This window comes from Diabrotica undecimpunctata, chromosome 7 (assembly GCF_040954645.1).
Source record: "Diabrotica undecimpunctata isolate CICGRU chromosome 7, icDiaUnde3, whole genome shotgun sequence".
Classification (NCBI taxonomy): Eukaryota; Metazoa; Arthropoda; class Insecta; order Coleoptera; family Chrysomelidae; genus Diabrotica; species Diabrotica undecimpunctata.
In genome coordinates this window covers 95,195,340-95,217,244 of record NC_092809.1, presented here as the reverse complement: position 1 = coordinate 95,217,244, position 21,905 = coordinate 95,195,340, and the positions used below count along the sequence as shown (strand labels likewise).

At 32.4% G+C, this 21,905-nt stretch overlaps 1 protein-coding gene across 1 annotated transcript in view; it reads left to right on the top strand.

Moving 5' to 3' along the window:
* Positions 1 to 19,419, top strand: part of LOC140445600 (cytokine receptor-like factor 3) — a 52,717-nt gene extending 33,298 nt beyond the window's left edge. The window contains exons 3-6 of the mRNA XM_072537778.1: positions 4,208 to 4,373; positions 8,495 to 8,763; positions 16,348 to 16,527; positions 18,984 to 19,419. Of these exons, the coding sequence (XP_072393879.1) occupies positions 4,208 to 4,373; positions 8,495 to 8,763; positions 16,348 to 16,527; positions 18,984 to 19,139 (771 nt within the window). The 3' untranslated portion in view covers positions 19,140 to 19,419. The remainder of the gene's footprint in view (positions 1 to 4,207; positions 4,374 to 8,494; positions 8,764 to 16,347; positions 16,528 to 18,983) is intronic.
* Positions 19,420 to 21,905: the final 2,486 nt, after the last annotated feature.

Sequence of the window (21,905 nt, the reverse complement as noted above, 5' to 3'; positions counted from 1 at the left end):
ATGAATTGTTAATTTACCACCTCTGAAACCAGCCTGGTATTTTCCTACTATCCGTTCTGCATATGGTGCCATACGGTGACATAGTACTGTGGAAAATATTATATACGCTGCATTTAGAAGCGTAATTCCTCTGTGGTTAGAGCTTTCAAAGATATCTTCTTTTTTGTGTATGGTGAAAAATATTCCAATAATCCAATCATTGGGAGGGATTTCTGTGTCCATATTTCTTTTATAAGCTGCTGTAATGCCATAATGGTATCAAGGCCACCTTCTTTATATAGTTCAGCTGGAAGATTATCTATTCCGGGTGATTTGTTTCTGGCTAGTTTTTAACTGCATCTTTAACTTCAAGAATCGTTGGTGGTTCTTCTTCCTTTATATTAAGTGCCTGGTTAAAGTATTCCACCCATCTACTTAATACATCTTTCCTTGTTGTTAATAGGTCGCCATTCTGACTTCTGCATTGTCTTGTAGTTGCCTTGAATTCTTTTCTGTTGATGTTAACTTTCTTATAGAATGCTCTGAATTCTTTCTCTGTTAAGGTTTTCTATATATTTAAGTTCCGTATTTAGGTGGTTTCGTTTTTTTCTTTTGTATATTCTCTTTTCTTCTCTCCTCTTTGTCTGGTAATTCTCTACAGTTGTTCTACTAGTTCGTCGGGTAAACATCTTTCTGTAGGCTTCATTTTTTTCTTTTGTTGCATTCTTGCATTCATCGTCAAACCAATAATTTTTACGGGCACAACTTTCTGTTCCTATTTCATCTTTCGCTGCTGCTTCAATGTCTTCCTTTATTCTAGTCAAGTAGGAGTCTATATCTGTCTGGCCTTCTTCATTTACATTTTGATTCCTTAGCCTTTTGGTGATGTTTTCCGAGTACCGTTCTGCAATTGTGGCATCTCTCAGCTTTTGCACGTTCCTTTTGTTTGTGTCCATTTTATTTTCTTTACTGGTGTTTGAAATTCTATCCCTCAATGTTGAGATCACTAGGCAATGATCTGAGTCTATGTTTGCGCCTCTATAACTTCTGCAGTTTATTACGTCTGTTTAATTGAAATCATTGACTAAAATTTGTACACAGAATGAACTACAAAACAAAATTACGATTTTCTTAATTTTTTTTTATATGGATCACCCTGTATTTTACTTTTTAGAAATATTGTATTTGTGACATTCTTGCATTTTTATATAGCATTTCCTATACCTAAACTCATTATTTCCAAGATATTTTTAGTTTTCTTCAAATGTCGGGAATACATTCAATTTTTGTAAGTAAAATTTTTTTATTTAAGAAGTAACTAACAAAAAATATAAACCATAATAATAAATAATCAATGTAACAATTAATGTGATATTAAGGAAATAATTCTAAAGTATATGTTCAAAATGTCCACATTCAACGTATACAAGTTTATAACCGATATTCAAATGACCGAGCCACATTTCTTAAAATTTGTAAGTCAATTTTATTAAAAGCTTCTCTTATTCTATTTTTGATATCATCTGGCGTTGTTGGAGGTTTCTGGTATACAAGGTCTTTTATATAGCCCCACATGAAAAAATCAATTTTGGAGAATCCGGTGATCGCGGTGGCAAACATTTGGTCCTCCTCTGTCTATCCACCTCTTATTATATAAATGATTGTGCATAGAAGCAGTGTGGTGAATTGGAGCACCGTCATATAAAAACCACATTCGTTGTCGAATATTAAGCGGTACATTTTGCAGTAGTATTGGCAAATGATTATTTAGAACATCCAGATATACGAGACCATTCACACGGCCGTCAAAAAAATGTGGGCCAATCACATAATCGCCATTAATACCACGCCAAACATTTATAGACCACCTAGTTTGACTATGAGTGTTAACAAAATAGGGATTACTTGATGCGTAGTAATGAAAATTATACCGATTCACCGTGCCATTTTTGTGAAATCTAGCCTCATCTCCAAAAAGCACATAATCGAAAAAACAATCGATCTCTTTGCACTTGCTATTGAGACCATTGACAAAAAGCTAATCTGCGTTGATAATCATCGACTGTTGATTCTTGATGTAACTGTATTCGGGTAGGATGCAGTTTATGTTTACAAAGGATTTTTGCCGCTGAAGTTTGACCAATGTCATGTTGACATTAGCCAAAATCCTTTTCTTTACTTAGAATAGTTTTGGTTCTCTCATTTTTTTCATATACAACTGACACAGTGCGAACAAAACGGCCCATTAATTTTTCAAAAGCTCTTGCGTTTGGCTTCCTCCATTCAGGATATCGCTCGTGATATGTTCTGATTGCAAGTAAGCAATTTTTGGAACTTTCTCCTAATACCCAGATCATATCTGTTATCTTCTACAGAAAAATTCATTTTTAACAATAAAGACAAGCCACACAGACCGATTAAAATGATAATAGTATGAAAACTCTCATTTTACGTTTACGGTTTAATAAGATGAAAACTGCAATTTTTTTAAAGCCTACTATTTTACCTTTGTAACTGACACAAATGGCCTTTTACTTATGTAATGTTTTATTAAAAATTCCTGGCTTAGAATACTGTTGATATAACAATCATATTGTTTTATTTTTTGTTTTGTGTGAGTTATTTATTGAATAAAAATAATCTTGTTATATAATTATACAAAACATATTATCTTGTAGAAATTTTAGGAATCTTGTATTTCAGGAAATATGATATTTCCATAATATCACATTTATTGAGACATTCATTGCATGTAGTTATGGTTCATATTTTTTATTAGTTACTTAGTGAATAAAAATAATTTTGTTATATTATCACTCAATACTCAATACTTATTTCTACTTACAAAAATTGAATGTATTTCCGAAATTTGAAGAAAACTAAAAATATGTCGGAATGTAATGAGTTTAAGTATAGGGAATGCTAGATAAAAATGAAAAAGTATCATAAATACAATATTTCTAAAAAATAAAATATAGGATAATCCATTAAAAAAAATGAGAAAGTCGTAATTTTGTTTTGTAGTTCACCCTGCATACAAATTTTTGTCAATGATTTCAATTAAACCTAATTTCAAAACTACAATATATTGTTTACTTTATTATATAAAATAAATAATTGTTAATGCATTACTTCTTTACATACATGGTGTTGTTCATAGGGATTTCGAAATAAAAATGGTCATCACTTGTTAAATACTCTGTATAGTAATGCAAAACCTAATATTATAAGAACAAGAATTATGAGAGGAATATTAATATAAAAAATATATAGGGTGTCCCATTTAAAAAATTGTATGTTTACTATACCACGTAGTTATTAATCACCCTGTAGAATTCCACATATTTTCCAAGTATGGAGAATATCATTGCCTACATTTTTTCTAAGTAAGTTTTTTGGATATTCTATACCAATATGGAATTATCGACCGATCGCACTAAAAACTCACCCTGTATGTAAATCTTTATGTAATACCTAAAAGTGCATTAGTAGGTTATCGAAAATAAAAATGAAATTAAAAAATAAATAAATATAAGGTTGAATGCTCGAATAAATGAACTTTGATCAGATAAAAGGCATATATCGAGCACAGTTTAATTAAATCTTGCCCAAGTACTTTCGATCCCTAGATCATCTTCAGGGGCATTTCGTCAATTGTGGCCTATCCGGCAAGAACAAGATGTCATAAACATATAATTGTACATTACATTTGTACATTTACATTTGTAGTGTAGTGTAATGTACAATTATATGTTTATGACATCTTGTTCTTGCCGGATAGGCCACAATTGACGAAATGCCCCTGAAGATGATCTAGGGATCGAAAGTACTTGGGCAAGATTTAATTAAACTGTGCTCGATATATGCCTTTTATCTGATCAAAGTTAAAAAAATGAAATTATCAAGCAAACATATATCCCTTGTTTAACTGCAAAATGTCGCATCGGCATTAATAAAACTGTTCAGAACACAAAATACTTTCTGGATTTAAAAGGACTAATATAGAAATTAAAATTTTGTTATTGTATGTACATTGTTGAACTTTTGTAACATTTTCAAGAAGTATTTTACGATTTTATTATGTTTAAGAAATTGATCGTAGAGTATAATTGTGACATACACGTTCTTCACTATCTTGTAGATATTACTAAAATCTAAATGAGATTCTACAAACAAAATATTTTTTGTATAAATATGTTATCTATTTTCTAATATTCTAGTTTTTTAGATAGCTGAATTAACAGAAAAACCTGGAGCAGTTTTAGTTGAATGGAAAGTTGTGGTTGATAATGAAGAAAAGGTGACTGATATAGAAGAATTTAGACTTCAGAAGGCACTGGGAAACGTGTACGAAGATAAACATTTAGTTGTCAATTTTCACGATACTTACAAAGGTGAGTTAAATGAATTTTAATTTCCTCGGCCACTGGCATGGATCTTAAATATTTGCGATTTTAATATCATCATCATTGAGACAGTTGCGTCTACTACTGCACATAGGCCTCCCTCAGTCTCTTCCAATGTTCTCTACACTGGGTACCTCTTAGCCAGATTCCCGTTATTTTTTTCACGTCGTCAGTCCATCTAGTGCTCTGCCTCGACTTCTTTTGTAGATTCTGAGCCTCTATTCGGTGCATTTTCAATAAATACTATATATATATATATATATATATATATATATATATATATATATATATATATATATATATATAGTATATATACACCATCAAAGCTTGAGCAGATAAAAAATAAGATTGGACCGTGGCAACCACCCGAGCAAATCTGTATGTGAACTAAATGAGAATTGAACGTGTCTCACAGTACAACTACTTGGGAACTATAATCAATGAGTCGTGGGACAATACCCAAGAGATTAAATGTCGCATCGAAAAGGCAAAAAGTGCATTCTTGACTACGAGCTCTGTGTTCAAGAGCCATGACCTCACCCTAGAAACAAAAATAAGGCTCCTTATATGTTACGTGTACTCAGTGGTTCTGTATGGAGTAAAACATGGATATTGAAGGCGGAAACTCTATCAAAACTTCAGGTTTTGAGATATGGTTATAGAGAAGGATCCTGAAGATACCATGGAGAGACAAAGTCACCAATGAAGAAGTACTACGGAGGATGAACATAACCGCAGATTTGGTCAATATCGTGAAGGGCTGTAAGCTGCAGTACTTGCGACATATAATGAGAAATCAAGGCAGATATGAGCTACAGAATGCACTTTGCAAGGTAAAATTGAAGAAAAATGGGCCCCAGGACGAAGAAGAATATCCTGACTTGCTAACCTGAGAGCATGGTATAGAAAGACCTCAACACAGCTATTCCATATAGCAACCAACAAAGTCATCATAGCCAGAATGATCGCCAACGTTCGGAACGGACAGGCACCCTAAGAAGGAGAACCACGAAGGAGAACCACCCGAAGTATCCAGACGAAAGCAAATAATTATTTCCCGTTTATAACTGCCCAATTTGTGACGAGTGCATTTCACCTTATGGTAAAACATGTGCTAGTGGAAAAGGGCGAATAGTTCAATCGTCACAGAATTAAATACCATTTTCTAAACAATTTTAAAGACATTTTATATTCAAAGAACACTATAGATAACCTACTTTTGTTTTTAAAAGACTTTAATTTACTAAGCAAAGTGTAATTAACTGTTACTGTTCCGCTAATAACTTTATTAACTTACAGTGGGTTCTTTCTGCATAAAAAAAGTTGACAGGAGATTTACGCTGGTTTAATATACAGTACATTCAACCAACTTACACCTCTAAACGATTAACGGAATTCGCAGAAAACTTTTCGTTGTAGTAAAAGGCACGGTAAACTGCACCGGCGTTCTCCATAATGTTTAACACTTTGCTAAATTTTAGGTATAAAATAAATATATGTGTCATTAACCTGTTGTTCATAGTTTTGCATATTTTGTTACATTTTTTTTTTAATTTCTAATTGCTGCATAATGCTATTTAACGCAAATTCCTTTCACCTACTTCTTTAATAATTTTTTTCTGAAACAAATACTACCGTACTAAGGATAATTTATATTCAAAGTAGATATACAAAGTACTAAAATATCACTTTTAATTTTTGTTAAAAAATACTTCGGAGTAAACTAAAACATTTTGTCAATTTAAATAGTGGTGGTTAGATTGACCATATGTCTGTTAGAGTGTACCGTTTATGAGACATTTGAGATTACGGGTTAAAGTTAGGGTTTTGGTAAATATATTTAACTTTTTATTTTCAAATGAAAATACTTGTACTGAAAATAAAATAATTGTGGGAAACATTTTAATTAGGCTAATTTGCTTAATGTGTTTAGGATCTTTGTAAGCGGTTATATTATATCTTACCTCTCAAGCACAACAGTTAGAAAGTTTCTGTCATATTGATCTAAACTCAGTATGTTGTAATTCAAACGTGTAGTTTCAAGTGACCATCATGCATAGGCGTAAGTTGGATATTGATGAATTAATTGCAAATGTGCATAAATACCTTACCATGGAAAGAGACAAAGGGGGATCTTTAAAGTCATTATTATGTATAAATCAACGCGTTTGTGACGCACTCGAGATAAGTGAAAGTACGCTAAAACCTGTAATGAAGACTGTCCGAGATTCTTAAGAAGATCTTTCTGTGACTGAGTATCATGAAGACAAGAAAACAACTCGTAAACATTCTAGGAGCATTGACTTACCTGATGAAGAAAAATTTGAAATTCGCAATATTTTGTATCGAATGCGTGAAAACAATCAACATGTCAGTTTAGATACTATACTGGCGAAAATAAGAGAAAGACAAGTTTCTGAAATTAAGGGGACTAGCCTTTGGAAAGTGTTGAGAGATTTAGGATTTAAATTCAAAAAAGAAAATAATAGGCCACTTTTATGCGAAATGGGTAGTGTGGTTCACAAAAGAATTAAATTTTTGATGGAATATACTAGACTTAAATCTAAAAATGCAACATTCGTATACTAAGATAAGACATGAATATTTGCAAAGGGTGGAATTAAAAGAATTTGCCAAGATGACAGCATAAAATCAATAAAACACACAGATAGCGAAGGCAAAAGACACATCATTCTTCATGCAGAAGGGAAAGAAGGTTTTATAGAAAACGCAGATTTAATTTTTTCTTCAAAATCAAAATCTGCTGATTGCCATAAAAACATGAATGCAGATATGTTTGTTAAATGGCTTGAGGAGAAACTATTACCTAGTCTGAGTGAACCATTAGTTATAATTTTAGATAATGCACCTTACCATTCGGGGGTTTTTGAGAAACAACCAAAACAGTCGTGGAACCTACCGAGCATAAAAAATTGGTTAGTTAAAAATAATATCAATTTTCCGGAAAACGCCTTCAAATCAGAGTTACTTCAAATTGTATAAAGTTATGGACATCAAGTACTACGGTTACCGCCGTATCACTGTCAGTTTAATCCCATCGAACACATCCGGGGTATATGTAAAACGTATTATGATAATCACGTTGGATGCAGTGGATACAGAGACTATGCAGTTAGGGAAATGTGGCAAGAAGCTCTTAAAACTGCAACTCCAGAAATATGGGCCAAAACTCTAAATAAATGTGAAAAATTAATAGAAGAGTGGTATATCCGGGAAAATAAAATTAGTGAAATTAATCCAGTGATTATAGATTTACATAATGATAGAGATAGTGAATTTAGTGACGATGATAATGATTTAGAAATTTAAATAATCAGTAAGTACACTATTATAATGTTATTTACAAAATAATTGTACAGCAGGTTAATTATTATATTTATACATTCATTATTAGCCAAATAAACAATAATATTTAAAATGCGATTTGAATTTTTGCTCCTCATTTTATACAAATTAACTCTAACTGATAATACAGGGAAAAGTAATTAAAAATATTATGGAGAACTCCAGTGCAGTTTGCCGTGCCTTTTACTACAACGAAAGGTTTTCTGCGAATTCCATTAATCGTTTAGAGGTGTAAGTTAGTATAGTCAACCATACTGTATGTTAGCATTATCACAGATATGGTGACTGGATACTTAGGAAACATATTTACAACATAGGCAGATAATGAACCATATTACAGGAAATGCGAAATGGTGGAAGAAACTGTTATACATCTCCTTTGTGAATGTGACATGAGGCGGTAAACACCAGCAGAACAAATATTTAGACAGGAGGAAATTTTCAAAATCCCCTTAAGAAAGTTGCTGGCGTTTATTAGGAGCATATAATGTATTGGTGAAGTTTAATGAAAGGACAAGGTTGGTACAAGTGTCAGAGTAAGTTTACTCGCATAATTTCAGAAAGAAAACACACGAAGAAAATATTTTTAGTGGTTGATAATTAAAAAAATATATTGGATCCCAATTTATTTTCCTTTTTTATTAGCTTAGGTATGTATTTTTAGGTCCACAATAAATTTCCGCAGATTTATAATAAACAAGCTTTAAAATAATGTTCCACTGTTTGTATACGAATTTTTTTAGGACTAGATTACCAGTTCCTCCAAAAAGATCTCAAAGCCAACGAAAAGTATTCCTTTAGAGTTTGTTGTAAATTCGAAGGTACAACCGAGTGGTCTCCATGGTCTTTGCCTCAAGTAGGTTCTACTAGCCTTAAACACTTTTCCTGGCAATTTAGTCAAGATTATGAGTTAACAAATGAATTCAAAGTGGCCAAACCTAAAAGAGATGATATGGATATGTTGTATTCAGAAGGTGCTCAATTTTCCGCTGGGCATGCGATTGATTTTATGGTAAATCATTTTTTTTCAGCTTTACTTAAAATCGTCCCATTTGAAGTATAGAAATAAAAATATTTTTTGTTCAATGGGAACTATACTATAAATTCTCAATTTAGAAGAGTATCGAATATCCTCAAATTTAAATTTACACAGCGGCCCTCGAAAACTTCCCGTTTTCTTAATTGCAATTTGCGTTTTCTCATAAGAAATTACAGAATATATAAAGTAGTATATTTATTTGTACTTATCTATAGAAGACTGGACCAGAAGTTGTCGTACAGTGTAGCCAATTCTTGTTCACAAGTAGTAATTATGGTCATACAAAACCTGTATTCTTCCACGCAGCGATTATTACCGTCATAAAAATACCAAAAAACATGATTTTTTCAATAGTAAAAATTAAGCACAAAATTGTAATGAAATAAATTTTATTTAAATGTTCCGTTTCGTTACATATTTAAATTTATAAAATAAAAATCGATATTTTAAAACATTTTTCAATATTTTGGCAACTTTGCAATTAGCAAGGAAACTCCGATTTACAATTCCGACCCAGAGATTATTATTTTATGGCCGAGCAAGTGCTAATCAAGAAATCAAAAATCGTTCATTTACATTAGCGTTTCTGAGGGTAGTGCATGTGTTGCATTTTGTGAGTATATTTTATGATATAAGTTTGTAAATTTATTGTTGTCAATACTGTTTTATCAATACTGTATTGTAGTATTGATAAAACGTGTTATTGATAATACGAGTGTTATAGTTTGTCGTTTTATAGTAAATTTTTTTATAGTAAAGTTTTGGTTTATAGTGAATTTTTAGTTATATTCTGTAATTATTGAAATACAATGGACGAAAAACCGAGTTGTTCCAAGAGAAGACAGCAAAATTCTGATGTTGATTCCAAAAATGAAAAGCCGCAAAAGAGACGGAAAATGTTAACGTTCGAAGAGAAGGTAATGATACGAAACGTTTATGAAGGAATTGTCGGCAGAAAAATGGCATTAAACAAAAGTATCCGTTAGCTGTATTTATCGTGTACTTAAAAATACATCGGAAAATAAAAAGCAAGAAAAAGGTAAAACTAGAGGTAGGAAAAGCATTGTTTTGTATAACGAGACAAGGAATATTATACGTCGAAAAATTCATTCATTTTATTTTCGGAGTGAAATTCCAACACTGAAAAAAAAACGATGACCCCTTACACAAGATATCTCGTAGAGGCTTAATCAGGACCATGAGCGAAATGAACTTTCGATATGTAAAACGCAACAGAAAAAGTATGCTATTAGAAAAAAATGAAATTATTCTGTGGAGAAGAAAATATTTAGAAGAAATACGCAAAATTCACAGCACTGGACGCAAAATATATTATTTGGATGAAACCTGGATTAACGAAGGTCATACAGTTGGAAAAGTTTGGCAAGATTTAAATGTCAAAAGTAAACGCGAATCATTTATAAAAGGCTGGTCTACAGAATTAAAAGCTCCATCAGGAAAGATTATCATGAAGGAATGACTTCCGAAGTATTTGAGCGCTGGTTTAAGAGAATCTTACCAAAATTGGAACCTGGGTCTTTGGTTGCTATGGACAATGCGCCATATCATAGCCGCAGACTAGAACAATTACCGACGACGGCATGGGAGAATTCAAGAATGGCTTACAGAAAAGGGGATTCCATACGAAGAATCAATTCTCAAAATTCAGCTACTTGACATTGCACGGTTAAGGAAAAGTGAATATCTTAAATATGCTGTGGATGAAACTGCAAAAGATTATAGTGTCAAAGTTCTGCGTCTACCACCTTATCATTGCGAACTTAATCCCATTGAACTTTATCTGGGCGCAAGTGAAAGGAGAAGTAGCACGCAATAACAAAACGTCAAATTAAACGAAGTTAAGGAACTTTTGATTCAAGCTTTTCCTCCATGTAACTCCAGAGAAATGGGCTAAATATATAGGCCACATAATTAAAGAACAACATCGTATGTGGGAACTTGACACTCATGTCGAAGTTTTACTAGAGCCAATTATAATTACACCAGGTGAAGATAATGACAGCGATAGCAGCACTGCATCTTCAGATTTAGACAGCGCATAATATTTTCTAATAGTTTAGTAAGAACATCAGCATAAAAAAAAACCAAAAACAAAAAAAAACGAGAAGAATATAGTAAGTGTGTACAGTGTATAGTGTAGAATAGTACAATGTTTTGTTACATCAAAAATTATTTTTATTTTGTTTTTATAGAATTTCATTTTGTTTTATAGGATTTTATTTTGTTTTGTTTTATACTGTTTAAGTGTTTTGTTCATTTTATTTAATGAGACAATATGGCTCTTGGCGAACACTCATTTAAAAAAAGTAACGCGCCACAAGACATACCTTTGGGGTGGTATGGAAACTGTATTAAAGTTTGTTTTAAAAAAATTTCATTGTGTAACTCTTTAAGGACGGGTCACGTCAAAAGACGTTTTAGCGTAACTTCTGCGACAGCCGGGTGGCATCAGTAAGCTTTCTGCAAAATTCCTTGTTTTTTATAGCTTTTTGTTCTGGCATTCTGTATTTTTAGGAGACTGTAGGGAATAAGCCACAAAATATTTATTCATAGGTTTAATTTACTGACGTTTCGATCTCTATATAAAGAGATCGTTTTCAAATATTCAAATTATAGTAATATTTATTTTTCTATGGCTTTTTGCTTGCCGTTCTGTATATTTAGAAATAATGTTGGGAATAAGTAACAATATATTTATTCAAATGTTTAATTTACTGACGTTTCGATCTCTATATAAAGAGATCGTTTTCAAATATACAAATGATATATATATATATATATATATATATATATATATATATATATATATATATATATATATATATATACATATATATATTTATATATATATATATATATATATATATATATATATATATATATACATATATATATATATATATATATATATATATATATATATATATATATATTTATTTTTCTATAGTTTTCTGCTTGTGGCATTCCGTATTTTTAGGGAAAATGTTGGAAATAAGCCACAATACATCTATTTACATGTTTAAATTACTGACGTTTCGATCTCTATTGCAGAGGCCGTTTTTAAAGTTAAGAAAAAAAAGAAAATAAATAATATAAGATTATATAAATATATAATAATAAACAAATAAAATAAATATAACTATAATTTATATCTTTGAAAACGGTCTTTGGATATAGAGATGGAAACTTCAGTAAAAACCTACAGATAAATATATTGTGGCCTATTTCGAACAATAATATTTAAACAATATAATATAATTAACGTTGAAATAAAAGTGAGTGTACGCCACTGGATTTTCATACGTCTTTCTCCACTTCTCCTTCAAACGATGAATCACTCTTCCAAATAGTGGAATTATAGTTTAGTGAATTAAAGATGATTTCCTGTAATCAAATGGAATATCTTTCGTTAAAAAATGCTGACTGATGTTCGTGTAAAATGTATAAGTTGCCATTATAAGTTATTAATTTAATAGGTAATTGTAAACATTGTATTTCTGGAAAAAAGTTTGATCTGGAAGCTGAAAGGTTAACTGAAAAATTTATTTTACACTTATTATTATTTATTACTAATGACAATATACAAATTGGTATACCAAAGAAATTTAATTGTGATTAGAAAGTGGGTATAATTAAAAGAAGCAAACAATTAAGAGGTAATTGATAATCATTAACTACATGTATCCAAACAAAAATAATATGTATTAGTGTTGCCTGTAAAGGTAACTTAATCATTTATTTTTTGTTTACCTGCAACCCGTATTATTCAAGCAAACGTTCATGAATGTGACAATTAGACTTTCAAAGACTATTATTTTTATCTGTACATATATATATATATATATATATATATATATATATATATATATATATATTTATATATAAATATATATATATATATATATATATATATATATATATATATATATATATATATATATAGTACGTTAAGTTTTGGATTAGATATTGCAAACTATATAAAGCGCTAAAATCTGCAACATTGCCTTGTACGAGGTAATTGTAATTTTCCGATCCCCTCCGAAACCTTAGCCTTAGACTCCTAGACAGAAAACGAGAAACTCTTATAACGCAATATTTATATATAAATATCCAGAAGTCACAATCATCATCATCATTGGCTCCACAACCCATGGTGGGTCTTGGCCTGCTCAAGGATAAGTCTTCATTTTCTCCTATTCTTCGCCTTGTCTTTCCAGTTTCGTACTCCCAACATTATGAAGTCTTCCTCCACCTGATCCTTAAATCATGCTCTGGGTCTGCCTCTCCTTCTCACTCCATCTATTCTTTGGTTATAAATATGTTTTGGCGGCTCCATCTAATTCATTCTCTATGTGACCTAACCACCGCAGCCGGTTTATTTTTGATGGACCTAATAATATCAGGTTTGTCACACAGGTGGTAAAGTGCCAATAGTGCCAGAAGTGACAATACCGAACCATTTTTTAAGCTGTATCCTATAATCTACTTTGCCAAAGATACAGCATAAAGGAGTATTTTTGTTTTGAATCCCATAATCTACTTTGCCAAAGATATAGCTTAATGGAACTTTTTTGTTATGTATCTTATAGTCTACTTTGCCATATATTCAGTATTGTGAAATATTTTTGTTTTGTACCTATCCCACACTTCATTTTAATTACATTAATTGAATGTGTTTTAATGAAACGTTTCAAAATGAATTCATTTAGTTATATAAGTATAGTGTTTCCTTGTTTTCAGCGAAATACCAATATGACATCATCAAGGTCCGAAAAAATTTTGGCATTACTTCCACCACCTTCATCTGATATGGATGATTCGAGCGATGAAGAAAATGAAAGTTATACTAAACCATCTAAAACTCAAAGTTCTGAAAGTGATGAAAGTTCTAATGTCGAAAGTTTACCTTCTGAAGATCAAGAGATTTTTGATACATTATCAGATACAGATTCAGTATCCGAAACTAAACATTCACAAATCAAAACCAGAGCTATCAATACATCAATCTGCTTTTAGTACTCCTAAATCTATTTGCAGTATACTTAAATTTGCTTTGACTCCTCTAAAAATACGATCACAACATCAGATACCTGGACCATCTAAAGAGATTAACGATAATACTAGCCAACCTAAAGGCAAACTACAAAGTAAACGCACGAAACGACAGAATTTGGTTCAATACCACTGGACGAAAGATGAATTTCAATATCCTGTGAACATTCCCGAAAATAACTTTTCTGAGGTGGATGAATTAAAGTCACCATTAGAATATTTCAAAATGTTTTTTTCAGACGATCTATTAGAGTTGATTATCGATAGAGATGATTAATAGAAACCTTTATTATTTCGTTCAGCAAACAGGCAAGTCGATAAGCGTTACTAAAGATAAGATAAGTGACTTCATAGCGATACAGATTTTGATGGGTATAGTAGCTATGCCATCATACTTGGACTACTGGGGTGTAAACTTCAGATACGATAAAATATCAGAAATAATGCCTCTCAAACAATATCAGAAAATTTGCCGGTATATTCACTTCGCTAATAACGATTATCAGCGAACATAACGATCAGCAAAGACCCAAAGAGCCATGGAAAGGCAAATGTTGAACATCAGGCTATCAGACAAGAAAAGAAATACTTGGATCCGCAACAAAACAAAAGTGACCGATGTATTAACGCAGATAGCAAAACTTAAGTGGAAGTTCGCTGGACATACCATAAGACAGAAAGACGACAGATGGAATAAGATGATTGTACACTGGAGACCATATAGTTACAAACGAAAAAGAGGAAGGCCACAAATGAGATGGTCAGATGACTTGAAGAAACACGCAGGTCCGAAGTGGATACAAACTGCCTACAATAGAGAGACGTGGAAGAAGGAAGAGGAGGCATATGTCCAAAATTGGACAGCAAGAGCTGTATAGATAAATAGAATAACGATCATATAAACAACGATCAGTACTACTGAATTCGCCCAGTTTTGGACATAGTGAGAAGAAATTGTTGTATTATAGAAGAAGAAAAACGCCAGAGTATCGACGAAAATATGGTCCCTTATAAAGGGAAAAAGGCTGGTTCACGACGACAGTACATTAAATCAAAACCAAAAAATGGGGTTTTAAAATATCTGTTAGAGCCGGCATTTCAGGGTTGATGTACGATTTCATAGGTTATGGAGGGGATGATACTTTTAGGCAGCATACTTTTTCACAAAAAGAAGAATTCTTAGGATAGATAGGGGCTAAAGTTGTTCTTGCTCTAACACCATCAATGAAATCACTGGCGCTCTGTGTTATCTATGTCGATAATTTCTTTTCAAGTTTTGATTTGTTTTACATTCTTCTCCCATGACTATGATTATGGAACTTTAGCCCTGGGAACAATGAGAAAAGATCGATTAAAAAATTGTGTTTTAGAAGATGATAACTCTCTAAGAAAAAAGGAAGAAAGTCGTTTTGTTCAAGAATTGACACCAATTATAAAATAAATGTTGTGAAATGCTTTGACAACAAACCTGTTGTCCTAGCTAGTACATATATTTTCTACACCTGTCCAAAGAATTAAAATGTGTGATAAAAGTCAGCGAACAAAAATTGAAATCCCTTATCCCTCTCTTATAAAACACTACAATTCTCACATGGGTAGAGTAGATCTGATGGACATGCTGGTAAGCCTTTACAGAATTCCCCTAAAAACTCGTCGCTAATGCCTCTCCATATTTTCACAAATAACGCATGGATTCTGTATAAAAGGATAAAAATATTTTACAACACACGTCCAAAGGTTATACTCTCAAATATTTTAGACAGTGCATAGCAGATTCTTTAACAGCAAAGCGCAGAAAAAATAAGAGAGTGTTTGCCGTGCAAAACGAAGAAATTAAAAAAATTAAAAAGTGCGTTCTGCCCAGACCATCAGAGGAAATACGATTTGATGATTTTTCTATTTATGATACCAAAGGCAAGTGTAGGTATTGCAAATCAGCAGAGACACACTGGTCATGTTCAAAATGTTCTCTTAGATTGTGTTTAGTAAGGGATAGAAATTGTTTTAATTCTTTTCATAATAGCACATGAGTAAGTTTTACAACAGTTTTCGTTGTTTTTGACTAGAATGAAAAATTAATATCTTACTTTATTACGCTTCCATTTTTTATTAAAAACTAGTTTTTGTACTTTTAGTTTCTGCTTTTATTGTGAGGTTTCATCTACAAACTTTCACAATAAATTTGGATATTTGACTATGTTTCTTGTGGGATACAGTCCATATCTCCCTTATTTATAAAAAGAATGATATAAAAATGGACAAAATGCCTTGTGATATACCATATCACACTACCTAAACAACAATTCCACAAAAATTACTGTTATATTAAGGCTTGCCAAATTAAGGGTTAAATGTTAAAAATATAATGCTACTTTTAATGTTGTTTTAAAAGGAACTTTTAAATATTATTAAAGGTATGAATAATTTTTAAGAAAGTATTATTATTATAAATAAAATATTAAACCATTATAATCTTGTTTATAGTTTTTAGAAGGTCACACGAGCGATGCAGTAGTGGGTCTTGTATGTGAAGGTTTAGATGAACTGCCAAAAAATGTAAAACAATGCCAGGAAGGCACGTTTGTTATTAATAGAAATGGGAAGATTAGTGTTGATGGTGTTGAAAAGTCGACAGTTTTGCCAGAATTTCACAGAGGTTCTAAGGTAAGAACAATCAATTTTATATTACATAACAGCATTTTTGCGATAGGGGACCACTGGGGCCATCTAGGAAGCTAAAAATTTGACAAAAGGGGTTTATATATGTGTACTTTCGAGTGCACAATCCCAAAAAAAAAATTCTTTAAAAATTTTAACTTGAAAGTTGTGTTAGTTTGGGCACTACAGCCCAAATTGAGCCTTGGCCTTCTTCATTTTTTGCCTCCATCCTTGCTTGTCTGTGGCTGATCTTCTCTATACACGGACTCCTAAAAGGGCTTGTGCGTCGCTGGTTACTGTGTCTTCTCAGCGCTTTCTTGGCTTTCCAACCGGTCTCTTTCCCTGCATTCTAGCATTCAGTGCTCTTTTTGGTAGCCTATCCTCTCCCATTCTTATCACATGCCCGGCCCATTGCAATCTTTGTATTCTAATGAAGTCTGACAGTGGTGCTTCCTTATAAAATTGATAAAGCTCGTTGTTGTATCGACTTCTGAAGATTACGTTTTCCCTCACAGGTCCTAGTATTCTCGTCAGTACTTCCCTTTCGAATGTATCGAGTTTGCTTTTGGATGTTTCTTTCAGAACCCATGCTTCACTGTCATAGCATGCTATTGGTCGAATTAAGGTTTTATAGATTCTCATCTTTGTATTTCGGTGGACATTTTTAGACCGAAATATATGGGAGAGGGCAAAATAAGCTCTGTTTGCCTGCGTTATTCTCTTCCGTATTTTTCCATCTTCTGATCCGTCGGCATATATTTCTACTCCCAGGTATGCAAACTTTCCAACCATTTCAATTTTATCTTCATGTGTACTGTTTTGTGGGACTATATTTCTTGTCGTCTGTATCATTATTTTTGTTTTTCTGTGTTAATTTCCAGACCTAGCCTTTTTGTTTGCGTTTTTTACTCTGCGTATGTTTTCTGTGCTCCTGTTGATGTTCTACACATAATATTAATATCATCGGCATAAGCGACCAGTTGAACCGTTCGGTTGGTCAGTAGGTTTCCTCGTCCAGTTTGTATTTGTCTAACCGTATACTCCATTGTCAGGTTAAACAAAGTTGGGACCAGCCCATCTCCCTGCTTTAGTCGCTGCGAAATTTTGAAAAAGTCTGTCCAGTGGTTTTGTATTCGTACACATGCCTGAGTTTCATCCATTGTGGCTTTAATGAGTCTAGTTAGCTTGTGTGGTATTGCCAATTCAGCCAATATATTGTAGTTTGTTCCTTTTGACTGAGTCGTATGCCTGTTTGAAGTCTACAAACACGTTGTGAACATTAATGTCATGTTCCCATGATTTACTCAAGATCTGTTTGACTGTAAATATTTGATCCAGTGTCGATCTTCCCCTTCGGAAGCCCCTCTGATACTCTCCAATAATATTTTCTGCTAGTGGCTAGAGCCGCTGGTTTATAATATACGTGAGGACTCCTTTTTTCTAGATCGGACATCCTATACTTTTCTTCTAGTCGTCGGGTATTTTCTCTTCTTGCCATATGTCTTTGATGATCGCGTGGATGTGACTTGCTAGGTGGTCGCCACCTACCTTATACAATTCTGCTGGTATTTCGTCAACTCCTGGGGTTTTATTGTTTTTCTGAGCCTTAATAGCTTCGAGAACTTCCTCTATGGTTGGAGCTTCTACTCCATTCTCTACTTCATTCTCTTCTACGTAGTTCGTACCCATTTCATCTTCCATGTCTACTTGTGTACCAAGTAGGGTCTGAAAATAATGCTTCCAGGTTTCTGTGACTTTCTGTTGGTCACTGATTATTTGCCCACTTTTATCTTTACATAGACTTGTTTGAGGTTTATACCCACTTTTTATCTTTTTTAGATATTTGTAAGAATCTCTAATTTCGTTGTTTGTGAAATTTTCTTCCATTTTTTCTATTTGTCCATTTTCACAGGCCCTTTTTTTATTTCTACATATCTTGTCTGTTTTTCGTCTTGCGACTTCAAATGATGTTCGTCTTTCCCGTGTTGTTCTTGTTATATACATTTTATGTACTTCATTTCTTTCCTCTATTGCTTGTCTGCACTCGTCATCGAACCATGCTCCTCTTCTCGCCTTTTTCTGTTTCCCAGGGTGAACGCTGCCACTGTCAGTACTGCTGTTTTGATATTACTTCTCTTTACATTCCTGAATCTTCACTTTGTCCAGATCCAGTTTGTTTGTTCTTTGTTGCCTTTCGTTTCTTTCTTTGTTATCTCTGCATCTAAATTTGTTTTGGAGTAAAAGATGGTCTGATCCACAGCATGCTTCTCGTCGTGTTCTCACATCTGAGATACTACTGGCTACCCTTTTGTCTATCAGCACATGGTCGATTTAATTGGTTGTGGTTCCATCTGGTGAAATCCATGTCATTTTGTGTATGTCTTTATTTGGGAAGCATGTTTAGGTGCATATTGTTATTATTTACTGTCTATTATTATATTTCGAGTTTTTTTTTATTTTAGGTTAGTTTCACATGCCAAGAAGTAAACGATAAACTCAGAATAAACATCGACTCGAAAGATCGAAGAGTTACGTATGATTGGTCCGTCAGTCCGGATATTAAAATGTATTTTGTTGCTCAATTTTCATCGGCCAACTGGAAAGTGATGGTTGAATAAGAATAAGCTAAGCAAGAACAAAACATTACTCTTGATATTGGTTTAACTGCTTGAACTATAACAGATGGATTAATTTTAGAAAAGGACATCAGAAAAATATTTTTATGTACATACAATTAAAGAACCTAAAAAATACACTTAGGCAGTTTTTGCTCAAGTATTATATAAAATAATGAGATTATGTTTAAACATTAAAAAATGTTTTAAAACACTGTACAGTATTAAATTTCAACAATCTGTTAAGAAATATGCATATCATTCATTATATACATTGTTTCTATGAATTGTTTTATTGTCCTACAAATTTCTTACAGTTAAGATATAATTATCAAAGTATAGATAGACGTGGCATTAGATATTAAACAAAGTGTTTAATTTTCGCCTGCATTTTACCCGATTACCCCGCGATGCAGCGAAAATAAAATGAATAAGTGGATTAAGGTAAGATTTAAATTATTCTATTCTCTTACTAGTGTAGCAACAATCTTAAGCTAATTTAAACATAAAGAGTGATATCCAACATTGGACAGACGAAAAAGTGAGGTACATCACAAACCTTGGACCACCAAAGGTATTCGTATAGCAGCCAAGAATATGCGTTCACTACTGTACATCAAGAAATTAACTACCAACGTCTCTGTCACTGAATATATCTCCAAGTACACAGGAACCTATCTAAAACTTATCAAAACAGCTAAAAAAATGTACTATCACAATCGTCTGCGAAGCTCTAAAAATGTTGCAAGAGAAACTTGGTCCATAATAAACGATCTTCGAACTCCAAACTCTGAAAATCTAAATGAATACTTCGTTAATGTGAGTAAAAATATAACGATCAACTATTTTGCCACAACAAGATCCTATTTCCTAACTCCCTAATTCAAAAAAGGTCTCGAATTCATTCTTTATAAGACTAGTTGATAAATCTGAACTGATCCAAACAGTAGTATCAAAAGCCAATCTTTCTGTAGTACTGATGGAGTATCCATAAAAATTTTCTTAAATCTCCCAAAAAATGTGTTGGAAGTCCTGGTCTCACTAATTAATGATTCCTTTGAGAAAGGTATATTTCCAGAGTGCCTAAAGACAGCCATTATAAGATAATAATAATTATAATAATTATCACTCTTCATAAAAATGTCTGCAACTATAGACCTATTGCCTTACTACCGGTCCTATACAAAATTATTGAGAGACTTATAAAAGGACTCATGTCCTTTCTTGTTGAAACATTTTATCACAGTGAGTTCGGCTTTTTATCTAATAAATGTACCAGTGATGCTGTTTTCTGTACTAGGTGAGCACTAGTCTATCATTAAACAATAATCTTTACACTGCCACTGTTTTTTGTGACTATCCCAAAGCTTTTGATTGTGTAAATCACGACATTTTGATAAAAAAACTAAATTTTTACGGAATTCGAGGTATTTCTTTGAATTGGTTCCAATCTTACTTGAGGAATAGGAAACAACTAGTTAGAGCAAATAATACTGACTAGTCAAAATAGCATTGTATGAGGAGTACCATAAGGTTAAGTATTGAGTCCTCTACTCTTCCTTATCTTTATACATGACATCAACTTAAAAATCGATGGAAAAATTTTTCTTTTTGCTAATGATATCGGTATTACCTGGAGTAACTCTAATATTGCAACTATAACTTCTGATCTACTTACAATAAAAACTTGGTCCGACTCTAATTTACTCTCTTTTAACGTGGATGAAACAGTAGCATTATCCTATAAAGGAGCTCTTCAACCCTTGCTTCTTAATAACAGCCAGCTCAGTATCTTTGATTATGTAAAATTTCTTGGCATTTTTATAGACAGCAACCGTAAATGGTCCCTTCATATCGATTTGTTAAGTAAGAAACTAGCCTCAGCTTGCTATGCAATAAGATCTGTTTCGAAGGAAATCAATTCAGCATCTTCCAAAATAACATATTTTTCTTTGTTCGAGTCTCATCTTTGATATGGTCTTCCTTTTTGGGGTTCCAGTACACCTGCCCAATTTGATGTTATTTTTAAACTACAAAAAAGAGCAATACGGTATCTTTTTGGCCTCAGTAGAATAACGAATAACACATTGCAGAAGCTACTTCAAAAATCACGCGATTTTAACTCTTCTCTCTTTATATATTTTAGAAACTGTTTGCTAAATTCGTAAGCACCTACATGTTTCTCCAGTAAGGCCTAATCATGGCTACTCCACCAGAAATTCAACCTTTGATGTGTACTCAGTGACGGGACCGATCCCATCCACTGATTTAGTAAAGAAATCTATATTATATTCGGCCATTGATTATAAACCACACAATGGGTGTGGTTTATAATCAATGATTCGGCAAAAAAATTATACCACCATCTTCCTTTGCAACTTAAATCTGCAACTTGTTTCCTTAAGTTTCGTAAAGTGACAAAAGCCTATCTATCTGAAAGACCATATTATTCAGTGGAAGAGTTTCTTAACGAATAACTAAGAAATTACTACGTTTATGCACAAGTAACTAAAGTATATATATATATATATATATATATATATATATATATATATATATATATATATATATATATATATATGTATATATATATATGTATATATATATATATATATATATATATATATATATATATATATATATATATTGGATTAAGATGGCGCAAAATCTGTGGAAAAGCATGCGAGAGGCCTATGTTCAGCAGTGGACGTTAGAGGCTAGTTGAGATATATATATATATATATATATATATATATATATATATATTTA